Here is a 22,170-nt window from a genome sequence, read left to right on the forward strand (position 1 = left end):
ATATCTCTAGAAATTTCCCCTTTCTTCCCCCATCTCTCATTCCAAATTACCTATTTTCCTCTATGGGCACTGATTTTTATTTTTATTTATTTATTTTTTTTTGGGTACAAAACATTTCAAAATCTATCTGATTATCCATTTTTATCTCTGTGGCCCTTTCTACTCTTGTTCAGACAATAACTCTTCCACTTATTTTGCCTATGAAAAGTATCTGAACTGATACTATAAAAGACTTACAACTTCCCTAAAACTATTTCAGATATCCTAGAACTATCAAATAATAATGGTGACAATGGAAATCTTTAATTTATTCCTGATCTTTCTGGAAAGGTCATTCCATTATTTCTAGATAACATCAGAACTAAATAGTCCCAATTCTTGGTTTTAGATGCTTTTTATTATATTGAAGGAAAGGCCATTTATTCCTGTGCTTTTAACATAAGGGATGATACATTTTTCAGAGGCTTTTAAAATTTATATTGATTTTATAATATATTTATAGTTTTCATAAAATTAAACCAACCCAATATTTCTGCTATAAAAATGTGGTTATGATGTATAATTTTTAATACATAGCTACAGCCTCTTTGCTAATATTTTATTCAATATATTTTGTTTCAATATATTTATTGTTAGTCATTAGAGATATTGGTTTATAGTTTTCTTTTTTTTTTGCTTTATTTTTCAATTTGTTATCAGGATTGTATCTGTCTCATAGGAAGAGTTTGGTAGTCCCTATTTTTGCAGAACCGTATATTGTTGGAGTTAATTGGATAGAAGTTACTTTAAAATCTGTTGGATCCTGGAAATTTTTTCATTGAAAGTTCTTTTATAGTTTGTTTAATTTATTTTTTTCTGAGAAGAGGTTATTTAAAATTTCTATTTCTTGTTCTATTAATTTGGATATTTTATACTTTCAGAACTATTCCATCATTCCATTTAAGTTTTTAGTTTTGTAGACATATAATTGGGCAAAGTAGTTTACAATTTCATTTCATTTTTTTTGTTATTTGTATTGAATTTTCCTGATTATTTTTTTCTCAATGTCATTTCAATTTTGTGTATGTTTGATTTTCAGAGCTTTTTTTCTATTCAGTTGAAGTTTTTTGATTTGTTGTTCCAGCATTTTGAAATTGCATTCCTAATTCATTAATCTCTTCCATCTTTTGTTGACTAAAGGGTTGGAAATATAAATTTCCCTCTACTGGCTATTTCCTCCTTTTCCCAAAAGTTCTGGTATTGTTATCATTTTCTTTGATCAAAATATTTAGTTTCTATTTATTCTCTGATCTATATATTCTTTAAGATTGGATTGCTTAGTTCCCATCTAAGTCTGAATCCTTTTTCAAATGCCCTTTATTCATCATAACTGTTTTTAATTAACAAATGGTGTTTAATATTTGTTTTTGCTGCATTTATGAGGCTTTTTGTACTCTAGTATGAGACATTTCTCAAATGCTTTGCATATGTGAGAAACAAGTATTTTCTTTTCTTGCCCATTCCCATTCATTAATCACCTGAGATCTATCATAGTTAAGTTTTCTAAAAAATATTTCAAATTCTTTTGTTTAGCTTTTTGTTAGTTATCTATTGGAAAAGGGTATATTGAAGTTTCCAACTATTATGATTTTGCTATGGCTTTCTCTCTGTAACATGACTTTTACTTTAAATATTAAGATCCTGTGCCATTCAGCATATTACTTCATGATGATGTTCCTTTAAGCATAATGTAGTTTCCTATTTATGTCTTTTGATCATATCTGTTTTACTGTTGTCTTGCTTGAGATAATGCCACCCCTGCTTTTTTTTAATATGTTCAAGTAACAATAAATTCTGGTGTACCTTTTCTTTTTAATTCTATGTACATATTTGTTTCAAGTTCTTTATGAAAACCATTGATTTTGTTTTCTAATCAATTTTCCTACTCTTCAGTTTTATTGGAGAGTTCATCATATTCATGTTCTCAATTACTGGAATACACAGTGGGAAAAAAATGAGAAAATGTATTTCCTTCTACTGTATCCACTGATATTTATTCTCTTATCACTAGATACTTCTTAACAAAAAAGTAAATAAAGAGGAGAAATCTCATTAATATTTGCAATTTATAATTGTTCCTTCCCTCTTTACCAAGTGCATTTTTCATGCACATCAGTTAGAATAAATAGTAATCTTCCTCTTCCTTCCCCCGCCCTTTTTTCTTTTAAAGCCAACAAAACCAAGCCATACCTATCCCTTGTAGCTGTCTTCCTTAATTTCCTTGAAGACAGTGGGATACTGAAGGGACTTTTGTTTCTTCTCCTCCTAAATGGAAGCATGTCTTCATTCTTTAGCTACTTCCAATGTGTATTTACAAGTTTCTCTCTACAACATTTCAAAGTTTCTAAGTGCTAATCTTTTAATCAAGAATGCTTATAAATCCATTTCATTAAAAATCTTTTTATGCTGTTTTTCAGGGTAAGTTATTCTCTTTTTTGGGTTTTGGGGAATCTATCATTCCATTATTTTCTGTCCCTGAATAAATTTGCAGCCACATCCTTTCTATGATTCCTTAGTACTTGAACTCTTTCTTTCTGGATGATTGCAGTATGTTTTTTTCTTTGTTATGGAAGCTCTGGATTTTGGTTATGGCCTTCTTGGGTATTTTCAATTTGGGGTTTCTTTTGGGAGGTGATTGGTGGATTCTTTCTATTTTCACTTTATTCTCTCTAGTATTAATAGATTCGGACAGTTTTCTTTGTTGATTTCTTGAGATATGATGTCCAAATTTTTTGTTTGGTCATAGTTCTCAGAATCCCATCTGTTTTTCCTGTCTCCATCTCTATCCCTATTTTGTTTTATATTTCTACATTAATTCTGTGTGTTCAATCCTCATTTGTTTCAGATAAGATTAGCTAATTACTAAATTAACTCAATCTGTTTTCCACATTAGTAGTTTTGATAGCAGATAGATGACACATTTTCTCCTATTTTTTCAATCTTTTGCTTTTGTTCTAATATTTTTTGATGCTTTACTAAGTCATTGAGTTATCTGCCTTATTTTTTTTTTCAGGCTGTCCAATTTATGGGTCATTTTCAACCTTTTAATCTATTCTAAACTCTATATTTTCTATTTCCCCCTTCCAGAGATCTTATTTCAATTTTAATTTCATTTCTTTCAAATATTTTTGTAGTTCTTGCAGCCATTTTTTCTCTGAAGTTTTGTTTATATTTTCTGTAGTTATTTTCTTCTTCTGAGTTTACTTCTTGGGTTTCTTTTAATCTATACTATTTCTTCATTATGTTTGGAATCATCTTCCGTTTATTCCTATTTCTAATAATAGGTCCCAAACTGGGACTTTGTGCCAAGTTCTGGATGTGCTTGCTGTCAAACTCAGAATGAGTTAAATAGTATCTCTTGTGGGTCTTATCCTTGCCGTAGTCTGATATTATTCTGAAGGAGTGGCTGATATTGTATACCAGCCTCTGCCTCAGATTCCTGATGGTCCACTGTGAATGTTATTCATCTATCTCCTCCTTGCACATTTCTAATCAATAGCTGGTTTTATCCCATACTGTGTATTGGATAGGCCCTAGTCAGATGGAGATTGTGCTAGTTCTAGGCCTCTGTAAGTCATTTTATCCCGCTTGTCTTGAGTTCTTAGTTGATCTTGTTTTCTATTATGGTGCTTAGTGCGCTGAAAGAGCAAAACTGGGTGTTATTCCCCTGTACAATGACCTATTGGGACTGGCTCTGCTCTGACAAGACAGGATTAATATCCTCCTAGTTTCAATCAATTAACAAGTACTTATTAATACTATGTGCCAAGCCCTACATAGACTAAGAGCTGGGGATACAAAAAAGGAAAAATTATTAAGAGGATCTCTAAGGGAGTTTACATATGAATGAGGGAACAATATGTAATAAATAAGTACATACAACATAAAGACAGAGTATAAGGAAAGTTATCAGAACTCAAATTGGCTTTTATCAACCTTTCCCCGTCCCAAATTCTTTTACAAGAGTTCAAATCGACTTCCCTAAAGCTACCTTTCTCGATGTACATTGTTGTACATTTCTGTACTAGATGAAAGAGTTTACTGCTATTTTTCTTCAGTTTTCTTGATCATTGCTTTGTCTAGTATTCTTTTAATGATATTTGCTGAGGTACATGTATAGGAACTTTCACATTATCATCTTAATTGGAAGTCCCTAACTAATAATTTTCATGAGAAGGTAGAGAATAATAAGAAAGCATACTTTACCAAGAAGGTAGCACAAGTTATCAAATGTAGAAACCAAGGAATAAGAATAATATGTAACCAAGGGATGCATTAATGGGACTCTAGATTGAGAATTTTTTTCCAATCCCAATTTTGAAATGTTCTTACCTTTGTCCAGTACTCCAAATTCTCTGAGTCAAAACCATGCTGCAAATAACATATTCAGAATATTAATATACAGATATTTCATTTTAAATTAACTTTACAATTTTAAATTACCTTTCCAAAGTGAGTGTAGTAAAAGGTAATTACTTTTCTTCCCCAAATCATCAAAAACATCAATAAAAGATTATTGATATAATAGTAAATGATGGATAGAGAGTAAAAAGTATCTCATTTTGGTTTCTGAATTCCCCCAGAAGCTAGTACAGGTGCCTGGCAGCTAGTAAGTGGTCAATTAAATACTTATTGATTGAAAGATTACATATACATATATAACATGTATTGGTCAACCTGCCATCTGGGGGAAGGAGGGGAAAAACTGGAACAAATGGCTTGGCAATTGTCAGTGCTGTAAAATTACCCATGCATAGTAAATAAAAAGCTATAATAACAAAAAAAGAAAGATTACATATAAATATTATTAGGAAACTTTCCTTTAAAATAACATTTTTTTAAATTTAGTCTGTTATCTACAATCTCTCTCAACTTTGATTCAGTTATGTCTAATGGCTATATTGAGGAAAATAGAATGTTCTATCAATAACAGCAAAGAATTAATATGGGCTCTCTAGAAAATCAACTTAAAAGATTACAAACAGTAATATACAGATCTAAAGGACAAAATTTGCTGGGATAGGAAACAGATCAGTTTTCTCATTTCAGTATTGCTACAATGAATTTCAAGATGCTATATAAAAGTAACTTCTTTGTGTTTGTATGTATTTTGTTTCTGGAGAACTGAGAGTGAAGGATTAGACCAACTAAGTTTCTGTTTTGTTTTTGCAAAACAGAGAAAACTAAGGTAGAAATCAAGTAACTAAAGTTGAGCATTTATTATACTGAAACTTCAAGTGACACTCTCAAAACAAACTATTTCCTATATAATTCCACTCACAATTTTGAGAAATGTAGAATTACTGCTCATGATCAGGTAAGTTGATAAGAGAATAAGATGAGACTATTTAAGCCAGCAATTTTATTGACATAGATGTGAGAAAGATAGGACTTTTTTGCTTCAAAGCATCTGGAAAATACCAAATGATGCAGCTACACCATTCACTCATTTTTCACTATCTTCAAAGAAATAGCTAATCCTATGACAATTAAATTATATTATGAGGTATTCTTGTTCTTCAATTATCTTTTTATTCTCTATAGAGAAAGAAATGAGTTATATTGAGACCCATTCTGGAACTTAGAAGCCTTTCCCCAAACAATTTTCTCTTTGATTAATGTCTCTGTGCCTGTGTTCTATTTCAGATGGAGGTCACAAAAAGGCAAGAAAAGCTAGTATTATTCTCATCTTACACTATGCAAAGTAAAAGCTTCTAATGGGGGACCCTAGCTAACAGGCTACTCCAGTAATTTTCTATCTTCTCTTCCATGTTTAAATATTCAACTTCAAAACTTACAGAAATATTTTAAACTAGTGGATTACTTTGATTCTTTAAACTATTAACATGTCCACTGCATTGCCCAAGTGGGTTATTTAATAATGTATACAAATTATGATAGTATTAATTAATATATTATGACTTTAGTTGGAGAAAGTATTATGTGAATCCTCAAGTTAAAGGTTAAGAAGTCTCACTCTCTTACTACTTTGACTTGCTGCTTTAGAATTGCTCAAAGTATGGTGGACTAAAAACACATAGGCATTATGTGATTTTGTACATATCATTCTAACTTTGAGCTTTGGTTTCTCCTGGTCTAAGATGAGGATTATATTAACCTTTTTTATCTTCCTGTGGATACTGGGGGATCAAATATCACATGTAAAAGCACTATATGATTTAGGATTATTTAATTCATTGGGTTGTTTCAATGTTTGAATCAAATATTAGTAAAGCTTACATTGGACAATCCTTAACATACTTAGGGTAATTCATAGCAATGGTTTATTGACATTCATTTTATGTAAACACCATAAATAAAAATTCACACTTCTACTTCACACTTCTAAACCTCAATCACCTCAAAGGTAAAATGAGAAGACTGGATTAGATCTCTATAGTCTCTTCTATCCCTAAATCCTAAATAAGCTGAGAATTCCTCCCAAGAACACTGAAAGAACAAGTCAATTCACACCTCTGGACCTCAGCCACCTTCTTTGTAAAATGAGAAGATTGGAATATTTTATCTCTATGGTTCCTTCTATCCCTAAATCCCATGTAAACTGAGAATTCCTTCCAAGAACAATGGAATACATGGGAACTTGATCTCCCTATTAGGGAGAGGGAAGTCTTGAAGATGAGACAGAAGGGAAAAAACTTTCTTGAAAATACATATTCTGATATATCATTAAAAAAAATAAGATCCCTTTTTATAGGCAATTGGGTAATATTTACCGAAATAAAATTAAAAAAAAAATTTAAACCAGACCTCCATGAAACATGAGAAAAAGAAAAAAAACAAAACCTGGAGTCTGTAACAAGCCTCCATTATGTGCCCACTTTATGGAAGGCCAATTCTGAAGGGTTCTCAGAATGAAGTAAGGCTTTTAGAACAAGTTTTTCTACGCCACAAAAGAACACTCTGAAGAGCCCGAGCTCATGGACTTGGGGGAGGAAGGAAAACTCTTCCAAGACTGGATGTGGCTGACTCTAGGACTCTTATAGCTGGAGCCCCATTGGCCCTGGTGCCATCTTCAATTCATTTCAATAAATATTTATCAAGCGCTTTCCGTGCATCAGGCACTATGCTAAGCAGTGGGGATATAAAGGCAAAAGTTCCTGCCCTTTAGGAGCTTACAGTCTAATGGGGGAAACAAAGTGCAAACAAATATAAGCAAAGCAAGCCATACACAGGATAAAAAGGATATAATTAATAGGGGGAAGACACTGGAATGAAGACAGTTTGGGAAGAGCATTCTGGAGGAGGTGATGGGGGCTGAAAGGAAGTCGGGCGGGAGGAAGGGACAGCGATGGGAGTGGAGGGGGCAGAGCTGGGGCTGGAGCTGTCCGTGGGGCAGGGAATGAGGACCGGGCGGGAGTTGGTTCCGGGAACGGCCAGTATCAAAGCCAACCTCCACTTGGAATCGAGCCCCAGGGACCCCAAGACTGTCTCTTGCAATCACCTTGGGATTCGGTTTCTTGGTGAACCGTTTCCAACGATAAAGATCCGTCCTTCTCCCCGAAGAAGCTGGTTCCCGAGTTCCCACCGGCATCTTTGCCCGGTCCCCCACTAGGTAACTTATTTCTCAACCTCAGCCTCGGGATGCCGGCCGTACCCGCAACTGCACCGGCTAGGTGAGTTTTCAAATGAAGCTTCTCCGATGCACACTGGGAAGTGTAGTTCTTCTGTCTAGCAAGAAGCGGCTTCTCAAGCGCGACTGAACCACAATTCCCGGGAGGTTCTGCGCACAAGGATAACGCGTCCGCACTGTTGCCTTTAGCAACGCCTAAAGCTCTGTTTCCATTATTCTCCACCCCCAGCCAGATCCCGGGAATTAGCCTTCCATCGCTCAGGATGATGACGAATTTCGTTCCAATTGGCTAGATTCGGAGGCGGAGCTATAGAGAGATATTCTGCGACCCGGAACACGTGGGAGCGAGTCGGTAAATCGGGGACTGGCGGGAGAGGGGTTTGGGACTTTTGAAAGGGGTGAACTTTTCCTGGCTTAATTTGGACAAACTCTCCTGTGGGCTCTTGTTGCCGGTGCTGCAGGAGCTTTGGCCGCCTCTCTTTCGTGCCCTTAAACACTTTTCTTCTTCCTAGAGCCTTGCTCAGGTCATCTTTCCCTGTCCCATATAGTAGGCGACAGACTACTTGCTAGACCTTCTTGTCCAGAGTTAGTTTTCGTCCGTGGGAGCTTGGCATCCAAAATATCCTGGCGGGGATCTTAGCGATGTTCGTCGAGCTACAATGTACAAATTGTACAGGGTTACAGTCACAGTTGCACAGTGCACAGCAATCATTGGAGAAATTTTGCACTTGAAGAAATTGATGGGTGCGTGAATTTCAGGGCGGTTGCCAGAATCCGGGATTTGAACCTCCAACTTCCGATTCCAAATTGAGGACTTTCCCCCCACTCCTCTGAACCACCCTTTATGGTGTTTCCAGATCCTCCCCACTACAGGAAAGATGTTTTACTGTGGGTGTGTCCCCTGATGGCTTTGTCTGAGGTGTGGAGACAGATTACTCCTAAGGGCCTGGCTCCCGAATTACAATCTGGAAGAATGTGATTGAGAGAATTTGGAAGGCCAAGGGCCTTTATAAATTATATATGTTATACTTTATAATAAACATTACAAAATGTTTGTTATACATTATAATAACGTCTCATATATACATATTATGTAATTATATGAATTCAACTCCTTAGTAAGGAGCTGAAAATGTAGTTTTTCTGTTGTGAGTAGACTAGATTGAGACCCCCTCCTATTTTACTACGTAAATATAGCAGTGTTTCCTTCCCCACATCCCACTCCCTGTCGATATAACTTTAAATGTGGGACAATTCTTGCATAGGCACTGGAATACTTAGGTCAGACATGGAATCACTTGCTTTAGAATTCCTAGCGATTTTTAATAATAAATAATAAATTTAATAGTTTTAAATCCTTTTCATTAACGTAGATGAAAATTAGCATGGGTATCTTTATAGTAAAATGTATGTGACTAAATCATGACATTTGTATTTTTTTAGTTTTTGGTGCTACTCATAAGATTGTCGTTTTTTCTGTTTTCAGTAGTAGTAATCTAGGCAATATAATAGGCAGCAGTGTAAATTACTTGGGCAGAGTTTTTTTTTAAAGGACAGTTTTTAAAAAGTGCTTCCTAAAGTTTAATAAATAGGAGCTTTTGTAATTAGGAAGATTGAAGTACATTAGAAATCTTTGCCAAGTTCCATTTTAAGAAATACTTTTAGTTTCTTGATTTCTTCAGGTTTTTCATTTTTAGTGAATGTATATTTTAGTTATATTTTTAGAAAAGAACAGCAAAGAATATTTTTTTAAAATCACTTTATCATCAGTTGATCAGTGACTAAGAGGAATATAATTCTTGGTCTTGGATAATTTAAAACACTATGTTGCTTTCTGAAAAACATTTTACTTATGTTGTCATAATATGTTTTAACTATTTATTTTTTTTAGTGTTCTCAATGGTGGATTTATTGACATTACAAAAAAAACTAAAACATCAAACAAGTTTTTTCTAGTTCGTTACTTATCAATTCTTACAAAATTCATTATTTCCTAGTTCTTTTCACTAATTGTTACCATTTTAAAATATTATTTTTACTCTTTTAAGTGATGTGGTTAGATCACATCATCCTGAAGAAATCTTTCATTTACTTGACCGGATCCCATCTAGCTATATAATTTTATATCTCTTTCTAGTAAACTCCTAAGAGCAAACAACTGAAATTGCTGCTGCCTACTCTTTACCACCCATTGTCTCCTTATTCTCATTCTCACTAATAATTCTCTTCACTTTTTTTTACACCTTATTCTTCTTCACTTTTCCATAGCATTTGATTGCTTTCTTCTCTCTGTAATTCTGTGAGATTTATCTTTTCTGAAATTTAACTATTTGATCCATCCTTGTTCATTTCTTTCTGTTCATTAGATGGGATATGCCTCAAAGTCATGTCCTTAATTTTATCTATTTGGGCTTTCACTTTTACTTCCCATAGAGGGAAATGACTCTCCCACCTTAAAATGTTCTCTTTGTGATATTAAAAAAAAAAAAAAGAAGGGGGGGGAGGGAAGAAGGGAAAGAAAGGAAAACTTGACTTTATTTGATATATAACTAGATCTGGAGAAAGCATGTCTCAAAGTGTTTAGAGAAGGGAAAGGAAGTAATTAAATTTTTATATTTTGTTATTCTATGCCAGGCATTGAGCTAAACTGATCATAACAACAACAGCCTGAAAGGAAAGTGCTATTATTATCTCCATTTTACAGTTGAGGAAATAGCCTAAATGACTTGCCCAGGATCACACACTTAGTAAAGATCTGGTCTGAAGTTGAACTTAGGATTTTTCTGAGTCCAGGTTCAGAGTTGCCTAAGAAAAACTCCTATGGATTCTAATCCTACAAAGAAAGTCAGCCTAGAAAAGATAATAGTTCTAGATTTGGAAGAAATATCAGAGGCTGATTGGCCTAATGTTTGCAATTTCTATTCATTTCCAGTTTAAAATAAGGACATTTGCCATTCTCTGGTTTTTGTAGTACCCTCCCCTTTTATCCATGATTTTATTTATCTTCCAAATTTAATTTTATTATTTTTGTCAATCAACAAACATGTTTTCTCTTCCTCACAGTCTTTCCATTAGACAATTAAACACAATAAAATGGAAGACTCTGATAACAAATATGCATAGTCAAATACAACAAATTTCCATATTGGCCACATCCAAAAATGTAGGTCTCGTTTGGCATATTAAGTTCATCTTTCTAGCAGGATGTGAAGAATGTGCTTATCTTCAGTTCTCTGGAATCATGATTTATCATTGCTTTGAGCAGAGTTCTAAAATCTTTCAAAGAAGTTTTTCTTTATGATGTTGATGCTGTTTGAGTGGTCTAGATTCCTGGTGGTCTAGAGGTTAGTGGCTATAAGAGGGTTGTTAAGAATCCCCTTTAAATTGGCTGCAGGTTCTAGGAGTGAAAGAATTCACTTATAACTGAATTATTAGTTGTAAAATGAAAATTATTGTTAGATAGAAATCAGTTTACCAAGAGACTGACTTCTATAGTGGCAGATCTATGGGAAAATGGTGTTTTTCACTGAGAATGCAGTTCTCAGTGGACAGAAACTCATGGCAGCTGAGTGAGCTATAGAGGTCCATCTGCAAAAGACCTTCTTTGAAGGAAGCTATTATATTGGATCTTGGTGGGGATCCTATTGGAATTAACAACACTTCTGAGGGGTGCTTTTTGATCAGGATTTCTAATTGAATCAAAGGCCCTGGCATCCTGGAAATATAACTTATGCCTTCCCCAGGAATAGTTGAGACTCTGAAAGGGATCAAAAGGAAATACAGTTTCTTAAAGGGACCACAATCTGTTTCAATGTCATTGTATAAATTGTTCTAGTTCTGTTAGTTCAATCTGCAACAGTTCTTAGAGTTCTTTTCAGTTTCCCCTGAAACTGTCCATTTTGATATTCTTGTTAAAGCAATCATATTCCATTACATTCACATAATTATCATAATTTGTTTAGGGATTCCCCAATAAGTAAGCACTTAGCTAGTTTCCACTTTTTTTTTGCTAGTATAAAAAGGTGCCATATTTTTATACATATACGCCGGTTTTTTGTTTTTTTTTCTTTAACCTTTTTGTGGATATTCACTTTACCGTGTTTTGCCTCAGTCCAAGAGTGTGTAGAATTTAGAGGTTTCTTATGCATTGTTCCATTTTTTTTTTCATAATGGTTGAACCAATTCACAGATTTCACCAACTTAATGTGTTTCTCATAGCCCTTCTAACTTTTGTTATTTTTCTCTTTAGTCATCTTTCCCAAAATGATTTCCATGATCCTTCTGAAACAAGCAAACAAATAAACAAATAAAAACCTCAGTGGTTTAGTAATTATACCTTACAGTTCTTTTCATACTTTGAATGTACAGTATGTTCATCTGTGCATAACTTGGACTCAACAGAGGCAGCCAGTTGCTCTTCCACTTATCTCTTTATTTATTTACATTGAGTATACATTCCCTATTAGCCTTTCTTTCTTTTCAGTGTAGCGTTCATTTTCTTTGTCAGAAAACACAGAATCAAAATAAGTTGAGCAATTTAATTTTCTCCTTATTTATTATCATTGTTCCATTTATTTGAAGAAGGCTTCTCACTTCTGTCATCCTCTTTTCCCCTCTCCAAATAGACTAAAAATGTTTCTTTTTAAGTCCTTAGAATGCTTTAGCACTCCTGAAATTATTGCCAGTGTTTTAGTATGTACATTATTTGCAAATAATGTACATTATTTTAGTATGTACATTATTTGCCTTTAAGTCACTTAACTTCTTGGTACTGTAGGTAGCACTCAAAAATTATAAGTTGCAGAAAAGGTACCTATTTGTACTGGCAGATGGAATTTCCTCACCTGCAAGCTTCTTGAACCAATGAAATCACAGGTCTCTTTTCTAATTTATCCTTAATTGCCTTTGCTTCCTCCATCTTCTGTGTTTAAAAAATGTTTATTTTCTGTAAATCCACATGGATAATTTTCTTCCTCGTAGTAGTTGTTGCTGTTTGTTTTTAGAATTTTAATTTTTGAAGGCTTTACCAACCTTTAGAAAACAATGGTACAATAGAAAGAATGCTAGTCCTGAAGTCAGAGTACCTAAGTTTTAATTGGAATAACACCTGGATCTCAGTTTCCTCAGTTATAAAACCAGGAGGCTATATTAGGTTGTTAATCAGGAGAATAAATGTGTTATATATGTATGTGTATTTGTATGTGTATATTTATTAGCATAGTTTCCCAGAACATTTTATAGTTTTTTTTTTTTTGTTCTCATATTTGCTGTTCTTGTGGACAAAATTGAGAGATCTGTTGGCTCAAGATTAGTATAGTGAGGTTAATTTGGTATTATTTGAATGGCCAAACACAAAATGTAATCAGTAATTTGATGTCATCTCCAAGGATGTGTGCTGTTGTAATCTGTTTTATCCTTAATATGGATATGCTTATCAAAATTGTGGAGGACACCAGACTAACAGGGATAGTAAGTACCTTGGATAAAAAAAAAGGCTGGGTTCCACAAGATCTTGATGGACAAGAAGACTGATTTGATAGGGACATACTTCAATTTAAAAAGTCAATTTTACAAGTATAAGAAGGGTAAGTAGGGCTAGATAGTAGTTTGTCTTTAAAAAAAAAACAACATCCTATAGTTCGTGCAGTTAGGTGGTACAATGGGTCGATCATAGGTGAGAGAAATGATTATTTCTCTTTTGAATTTTAATTGAGTTATTGAATTAGGACCTAGGTTTTTCTCCTTTCTATTTCCTTATTCATAAATTAATCCCCGTCTGAAGAAAAAAAAAAAAAAAAAGGTAAAGAAATTCTAGTTTAGTTGAATTGGTAGATTCTGGCCCATTGTGTTTAATCAGACAGATCTTAGTGGAAGTGGATTCCCTTTTTTATCTAGATTGCCCTCAACTGGAGTGGTCTGATAAGAGAAGTCTCTTTGCCCAAGACTGAGTTATCCACCCTGGGAAACCCTCATTAGAACAAACCCAATTATCATTATACTCATTCTCTCTTTACTTGTTAAACAATCAGTTGATTTCCACTCTCAGAAATACCCACTCTTCCAAGGGTATATAAATGAGTGAGTTCCATAAGGGGTCCTTGGTTTAGGAAGGATAGCCAAATGGCCTTTTTATTAATTATGCATTAACCGTAATTAATAAAATGATCAATTACCAGAGACTATGTCAAACTTTTTATGGGTCACAAATCTTTGGAGTCAGGAGGACCAGAGTTCAAATCCAGTCTTGGATCCTTATTAACTGTATGACCCTGGGCAAGTCATTTAACCCTGATTATCTCCCAATACTTCCTCCCCTCACTCCCCATAGCTCTACAGGTTTTAGTTGGATTTGAATTCAGTGCAAATCAACAATATAACAGGGCAGCCATAAAAAGTCAGTATGTTTAGGACTAGGAAGATGATGGCCTTTTTGTATTTCCTGCCCCTTTGAGACTGCTGATAATAATGTGGCTACTACAAACTGGAGTAATCTGTGAGAGGTAAGCGCCTTCTCCATGTATAGATTTTACAGTTCTGGAGATTTCTATGTCTAGAGGTACTCCCTTTTTTGGACAGTATTCCTTTGTTTCCTTTTTCTGGCTAGAAACCAATCTTTCACCTCAGTGTCCAGGTGGCCCCTTAAAAGAAACATGTCCCAAACAGAATTCATCATCCTTTGGCTATAATCTGCCTTTATTATTTCCTCTTTCTGATGCCTTATGTCCAATTAGTTGGTCAATCTTGTCAATTTTACCTGGATAGTATTTCTTTGATTTGTTCTCTACTTTCAACTCCAAATGCCACCACCTTCAGACCGTATCACATATTTGGACTATTGTAATCAGCTTCTACTGTTTTCTCTCAGGTTCTAGTTTATCATTTTACATTATTCTCCCTCATACAGTCTGTGTTCTGTTCCCTTCTCCATTATCTATGTTCACTCCTGCACATTGCCCTTCATTCCTGGAATATATTTTGTCTTACTTCTACCTTGAAATCCTTCAAGATTAACTCTACTTGTAACTTTTCCATGAAATCTTCCTAGACTGGCTCCCTTCACAATAACCCCAAAAATCTTTCTCACATTTTTCTAAGGTACTTTGTCTGAATTTCTCTATCATATACAACTATGTATATCCTATTTTCCATTATTACATTAGATTTTTTTTTATAGTTTTTATTTACCAGATATATGCATGGGTAATTTTACAGCACCAACAATTGCCAAACCTTTTGTTCTAATTTTCCCCCTCCTTCCCCCCACTCCCTTCCCCAAATGGCAGGTTGACCAATACATGTTAAATATGTTAAAGTATAAATTAAATATAATATGTGTATACATGTCCAAACAGTTGTTTTGCTGCACAAAAAGAATCAGACTTTGAAATAGTGTACAATTAGCCTGTGAAGGAAATCAAAAATGCAGGTGGACAAAAATAGAGGGATTGGGAATTCTATGTAGTGGTTCATAGTCATCTCCCAGAGTTCTTTCGCTTGGTGTATCTGGTTCAGTTCATTACTGCTCTATTAGAATTGATTTGATTCATCTCATTGTTGAAGATGACCATGTCCATCAAAATTGATCATCATTTATTATTGTTGTTGAAGTATGTAATGATCTCTTAGTCCTGCTCATTTCACTCAGCATCAGTTCATGCAAGTCTCTCCAGGTCTTTCATTACATTAGATTTTATAAGTTACCTTCAAGATAGGATCTTCATTTTTTTTCTTTTTTAATACCTAATACATAGTGAAAGGTTATTTTAGATAATTTTAAGAGCTTTTCTAACTTATTTTATGATTAATAGAACTAGCTCAGTTTTTTTGGAGGAAAGGAATAAGGGAACAAGCATTATTAAGCACCTTTTATGTGCCAGGTATTATTCTTTGCACATATTGTTATTCCATTTGATTCTCATGACAACCCTGTGAGTTAGATGTTTTTATATTCCCCATTTGCCAGTGATGAAACTGAAGCAAACAGGGGCTTAGTGACATGCTTAGGGTCAAACAGATAAATATCAGAGGTCATATTTGAACTTTATGATTTTAGACCCAGCATTCAGTCCACTAAGTCACCCAGAGGATCATTGTCTGTTAGTTAAAATTGTTTCTTGAATACAGTTTCAAAGTGTTTTCAAAATAAAATTTGTTGTAAAAAAATGTTATTTTTTAAAAATCCCTCTGTGAATGCATGTTATAATGGGACTTTTCTAGACATTCATTTAACATTATGAACGTTATGATAATATTTACTTAGAGGATAAGGATGAAATTTCCAAGAAACTGTAAGAATTTTTGCTATGCCAGCCAAAATTCACATCATCAAATAATATATTGGGGGTCTTAACACCTGATACTTCTGCTCTTGTAATTGGTTTCTTAGAATACATTCAGATTTCTGATTAACCTTTTTTAATTGTCCTATCATTTGCACATTTTTTTTGCACTTTATTCAAAATATAGTCGTGTTGTCTTGCCAGCAAAACAAAATCTGATAACTTATATAATAAAAGAATTTTAACCAATTTTACTTTTTTCTTCCTAAGTAGTTCAGTCTTTCTTTCCAAAACATTCATCCCTATATCTAAAATGTACATTTTTGATGTACAATTGCATTGTGCAATATTTTCCTCTTACCAGGGACTATTTCCCATGGTAATATGTTCTTCTAAGAAACAGAAGGGTTTAACTTAATTGATATTGTATTCTGGAAAATCATCTTTTTCATTTAATTGAACAATAGAGGTATGTTGCAAGAATTTAATATAAGTAAACACCATTATAATGTGAAAGAATACCTTTGTAACATGTTCAGTTTCTTTCTCATTGCTTATCCCCCCTTCTCTCCCTAATAACCCACATTTATTTTTTGAAATATATTAACAATCCCTTGGGCTTGTGCTTCATATTACTTTTATATGAATTTCATTAAGAACAGGCATCTTCTATTACTACAACTCATAGTCTGAAGTAAAAGATAAAATTTGTGTATTTAGGTTAAGCAGTATTAAAATTGCTTTACAATTATTTGACAAGATGAGACAATATTTTTAGACTATTATAAGGGGAAAAAAAAGCGTTTTTTTGAAGCTGACCTTGATTGTCTAAAGGTTGCTACATGTTGTTTCTCATGGTATTCTTCCATTCTCTTATTTAATTTTTTACTTCAATTCCATATTTTTTTGCTTCCTCCTCCAGCCATTGAAAAGGGTGATTTCCCTTTTATGATTTCCAATAAACATATGAAATCCTGCAAAACATATCCTATTCTCAAATATGACTGAGGGTGGGCTCTTTCATTAACTAGTACCTTATTTTGATTGCTTTGACCCACTTTGTGATTTGAAGTACTAACTTAAAAAAATAAATCTTTCAATTATCAAAAATTCATTTTTTCCTCCCTCCTACTTCCTTCCATCCATTGAAAAAGAAATATAGAAGTACAAAAAACTGTATCATATAAGCATATTTCTGCAAAACATACAAGGTACTACTAATACATGAATTTCTACCTTTAGGAATGATACTGAGTGATCAATGAAGCCGACATTATTATTTTTGCTGTTATTGTCTCTTTCAACTTCAGGGAAATCCTATAGAGAAACTCCTAAGTTAAAGAAACATACTAAGTATGGTTTATTTTTCCTTTTTCCTTTCATGTTAATACCTATATTGGACATCACCTCATAGACAGAGCCTATTAAATATGGCCTGAAAGATACTCATCAAAAGTGTAGAAGGTTCCCCCTCCTCTTTTTCCTCTATTTAACCAGAAGGTTTTGCCCTCTCTTTCCCTATGATAAAGGTACTTTTTTTTCAAGGTTGTTCTCAGGATATTGCTTTTCTAGCTGAGCACTTGCTTCATTCTGTGGTTAACTTACTTTCCAATGCTGCTGACTACTGATTACATATTATCTTTAGGACAATTATGAGAAGCAGAGCATAGAGATTTCTCCCAGGTCAATGAGTATTTATGTGTAAATATGCCAAGGATCTCAAATGTGTGTGTTTTAACTGGACCTGAGCTCTTTGGCCAGTTAGCTTTCTTAAACCTTCTAGGAGAGAAGGAAGATTGTGACTTGATAACAGCTGAACCAGCAATGCTTCTGCTTTATGTAAACAGCAGAGACCCAGCCTCAAATTGCAGAGTTTACTGTATGTGTCCTTCAACCCTGACCTAGATTCTGATAATTGCATCAGGATGGAGAAGGCTGATAGAGTAAAAGAAATTTGAAAGACCTTGAGAGAGCCTACCAGACTTTCATAACTTTTATGCTCAACTGATCTAGATCCCTCAATAATTCCACCTGTTGAAAGAGACACAGAGGGAGAATGAGAGTGTTTGCTTTTATCTTTTTATGGTATAGAACTAAAGTTTACCACATATTACCATATATATATATAAAACCACATAATTATTCATTAGGAGAGCATGTGCTACTAAGTTTTGGAGAAGGGGCAGGAGAATATACTTACCTTTCCTACCCTTGATATCTTTGAAATTAACCTTCCTCACTTAGGACATCTGATAATAAGGATGGAAATATTTGTGGTAACTTGTCCCACCCTGGGGTAAAAGGCAAGTTGAATTTGGTAACAGGAATAGTTTTTCAGAATTTTGATAGGCATATTAAATGTAATCTTTGTCAAAAAGCTCGTTACTTGTTCCTTTAGGAAAAAAAAAACCAAGGCAGAGTATAGCACTTCCCTTGCCTGTCTTAATTCATCTTAAGGCTGAAATTGCTTTTTGACTGCCATATCATATTTTTGATCCACATTTATCTTCCAGTTCATTAAGACCTCCACGTGTTTCACACAAATTGGGATCTAGCCAAGACTCTCCTATTTTGTTCTTATAAAATTTATTTTTTGAACCCAAACTTTCTTTCCATACTAATATAGAAGTTTCTCTCTATTAAATGTCATCTTATTAAATTCAGTCTTTTAGTCTAGCCAGCATTTTTTTTTTTTTAGATTCTAATTCTGTTATCTGACATGTTCAGTTACATGTCATCTATAAATATGATAAGTATCACATATGTACTTTCCTTCAGGCTCACTTTCTTGGGAAATTTTTGTGGTGAGAATTTTATTTTATTTATTTATTTATTTAATTATTTTTAAATTTTTTTTTTATTCATTTTTCCAAATTATCCCCTCCCTCCCTCCACTCCCTCCCCCCGATGGCAGGTAATCCCATACATTTTACATGTGTTACAATATAACCTAGATACAATATATGTGTGTAAATACCATTTTCTTATTGCACATTAATTATTAGCTTCCGAAGGTATAAGTAACCTGGGTAGATAGACAGTAGTGCTAACAATTTACATTTGCTTCCCAGTGTTCCTTCTCTGGGTATAGTTATTTCTGTCCATCATTAATCAACTGGAAGTGAGTTGGATCTTCTTTATGTTGAAGATATCCACTTCCATCAGAATATATCTTCATACAGCATTGAAGTGTACAGCGATTTTCTGGTTCTGCTCATTTCACTCAGCATCAGTTGATGTAAGTCTCTCCAAGCCTCTCTGTATTCCTCCTGCTGGTCATTTCTTACAGAGCAATAATATTCCATAACCTTCATATACCACAATTTACCCAACCATTCTCCAATTGATGGACATCCATTCAACTTCCAGTTTCTAGCTACAACAAAAAGAGCTGCCACAAACATTTTGGTCCCTTTCCCTTCTTTAGTATTTCTTTGGGATATAAGCCCAATAGCAGCAATGCTGGATCAAAGGGTATGCACAGTTTGATAACTTTTTGGGCATAGTTCCAAATTGCTCTCGAGAATGGCTGGATTCTTTCACAACTCCACCAACAATGTATCAGTGTCCCAGTTTTCTGTGGTGAGAATTGTAAAAAAGAAAAGGGAAAAAAAAGACAGGGTCTCAATTTTCTGAGTTAGTTTCTCTAGTAACAGGGTGAATAGTATTAAGCTTAAAATTTTATAGAATCAGTGATCATAAATGTTGAACTGGAAGGGATACCTTCAGAGGTTATCTTATGCTGCATAAAAATGTAGATAACACAGGACCCAGGACAGATTTCTTGGGACAGATTTCACTGATGGCTTTCCTCATGTTTATATAGTGCTATCAATGATTATTCTTTGGTTCTGATTGTTTATCAATTCTGTATCCACCTGCCCTTTAGTCCATAAGTTGCCTATAAGGATAATCCAAAAGCTTTGGTCAAATATTTTGCCAGAGTGTAGATCAGTGATCCTGATTGACCAGAATCTAGGTTTGAATAGCATTTCCCCTTGTTGATACCTTAAAGAAATAGGGACACATGTTTTGTAGATTCCTCAGAATTCAATTAGTATATGTATTGATTCATTTTCTTCCCCCTGCTTTTAGTGTTCTGAAACACAGGTTTTAAAAGTAGAACTTTTGCCTAAAAAGGGCTCAGGCCTTTGTGGGCACGATTTTTATTACTTGCTATCAATAATTGTCTGTACCGAGCCAATAAATATAAAAGAAACATTCTCTTAAAAAAACCATAATGCAGCAATGTTGTAACATGCCCTCCTGGCAGTTACAAATGGCGCCCCATGTTGGGCGCCAAATGCTGGAACTCTATCTTCCCAGAAATCAGCCGGAGTCAGGATCACTAAACGTCTTTATTCTTGATCTTTTACCGTCACCCTCCTATGCCAGGTCACGAGTGTGTGAGAGAGCATGAGTTTCATGACCTAAGTTTCTCCTCCTCCTACTCCTCCCACACAAGTCACTTCCCCCCTCTTTGTCCCACCAATCACAGAACAGTTGGGAAGGGTCAACCTTCAAACAAGTTAATAGGGAACCGGCCAATTGGCAATTAGTCTCATGTGCTTCATTATCCAAGTGCATTGCTCAGTTCTAGCCCTTTACACAATGTGTTAGTAAACTTTGAACATTTTTGTTCAATTCAGCAAGTATTTATTAAATTCTTAATATGTGCAAGGCACTGCTCTGAATGCTGAAGATCTAGAAATAAAACCAAAAATTATTCCTGTCCTAAAGGAGCTAAGTGATTCTTTTTTTTTTTTCATCATATAATATAGTGTAATTTTTTTCTTTGATTTTATATTTTTTCCACAACTTTTAGGGGCATAAACATCCTTGATTTATATTAACTGATTTTATTAAATGAAATTTTGGTTTTAATTTAATTTTTATTTTTTTAGTTGCTATTATTAAGCTAAAACAAACCTAACTTCTTACTTTCTTTATATTTTATTGACTAATATTTATGGCTGCTTCTCTTTGAGTACTTGAAACAAGACTTCTAGTTTAATTTGTAAGAAAATAAGCAGACTTATTGCATTTTCAGTTTCTTTATACTGTGTATATCGATTACATAAAATGAGCAAAAACAAAAATGCTTTTATTGAGCCAAAACAAACAAAAAAAAGAAAACTTAATTTTTAAAATTTCAAATGTATGTTGGGCATTAGGTTTAAATGTAAATGCTTTTAATCCTTGAGGGAATTAGGTTCATTTTCCTGGGGAATTTTCTTGGTGAGAATTTTTTTCAAGGCTGGCAATAGGGTCTTTCAATCTTCTGAGTTAATTTCTCCACTTACAGAGTGGATATTATTAAACTTAAGATTTTGTAAATCAATGGGAAAAGATCTTGAAATATAAGGGACTATTAAGAATAAAATCTTCATTTCCCAGGTAAGAATTTTGTTGGAAAAAAATTCAGAAAATGTGGTACTTAAATGAATCCATAAGATCAAGAATTATTTGAAGAACTATATACACGTGAAAATAAGTTGCCATGCCTTAACAGAAAATCTCATGCTATATTTAAAATTATATCTCAGGTGATTCTAGAGGAAATGGTTAAAATAGGAATATGTTTGTTTGTTTTTTTCTATTCTTGATCTGCAAGCTAATATAGGCCAGAAATATGCCAATTAAATTCCTGAACTATATTGGGAATCACTGGAATTTACTAATAGAAAACAGAAATGATCACCTTGAAGTTTTGAGAATGAACTTCAAGTACTAGTAGGGGAAAAAAAATTTGATCTCTGAAAAGGGTGAGCAAACAGCAGGAACACTACTCTCTTTTTTCATCAGCTCTTAGTTTTCAAAGGCTTTATGTTATTCTTTTTTAAAAAATCAATTTATAATTTTAATAGTACTTTAATTTTTTGAATACATGCAAAGATAGTTTTCAACATTCACCTTTGCAAAACCTTGTGTTCCAAATTTTTTTTATCTTTCCCCTCTCCTCAATACAGTAAGCAATCCGATATAGGTCAAACACATGCAATTCTTCTAAACATATTTCCATATTCATTATGCTGTGCAAGAAAAATCAGATTCAAAGGGAAGAAAACATGAAAAAGGAAAAAAAAAGCAAGCAAACAACAACAACAAAGTGAAAATACTATGCTTTGATCCATATTCTGTCTCTGTAATCTTTCTATGGATGTGGATGGCACTTTGTATCACAAGACTTTGTTATCCTAAGAAAATTCCAACAGATTCATGTGATTTTTAAAAAAAATTTTCTACTTTTTCATTTGTTTC

At 33.8% G+C, this 22,170-nt stretch overlaps 2 protein-coding genes across 5 annotated transcripts in view; one reads left to right on the plus strand and one right to left on the minus strand.

Moving 5' to 3' along the window:
• Nucleotides 1–7,862, minus strand: part of CCDC191 (coiled-coil domain containing 191) — a 97,969-nt gene extending 90,107 nt beyond the window's left edge. For 2 of the 3 annotated variants that reach the window (XM_074301230.1, XM_074301229.1), the window contains exons 1-2: nt 7,502–7,860; nt 4,372–4,410 (exon numbers count right to left, since the gene is read on the minus strand). In XM_074301230.1, coding sequence (XP_074157331.1) covers nt 4,372–4,410; nt 7,502–7,591 — 129 coding nt within the window. In that variant the 5' untranslated portion in view covers nt 7,592–7,860. Of the gene's footprint in view, nt 1–4,371; nt 4,411–7,501 lie in introns of all 3 variants that reach the window. The other variant, XM_074301231.1, reaches the window with a different exon arrangement.
• A 17-nt stretch (nt 7,863–7,879) lies between these two features.
• The window catches only part of QTRT2 (queuine tRNA-ribosyltransferase accessory subunit 2), a 46,408-nt gene continuing 32,117 nt past the window's right edge, over nt 7,880–22,170 (plus strand). The window contains exon 1 of one of the 2 annotated variants that reach the window (XM_074301235.1): nt 7,880–7,982. The gene's annotated coding sequence lies outside the window, so the exon portion shown is untranslated. Of the gene's footprint in view, nt 7,983–12,877; nt 14,131–22,170 lie in introns of those variants that run through there. The other variant, XM_074301236.1, reaches the window with a different exon arrangement.

Source organism: Sminthopsis crassicaudata, chromosome 3 (genome assembly GCF_048593235.1).
Source record: "Sminthopsis crassicaudata isolate SCR6 chromosome 3, ASM4859323v1, whole genome shotgun sequence".
Lineage (NCBI taxonomy): Eukaryota > Metazoa > Chordata > Mammalia > Dasyuromorphia > Dasyuridae > Sminthopsis > Sminthopsis crassicaudata.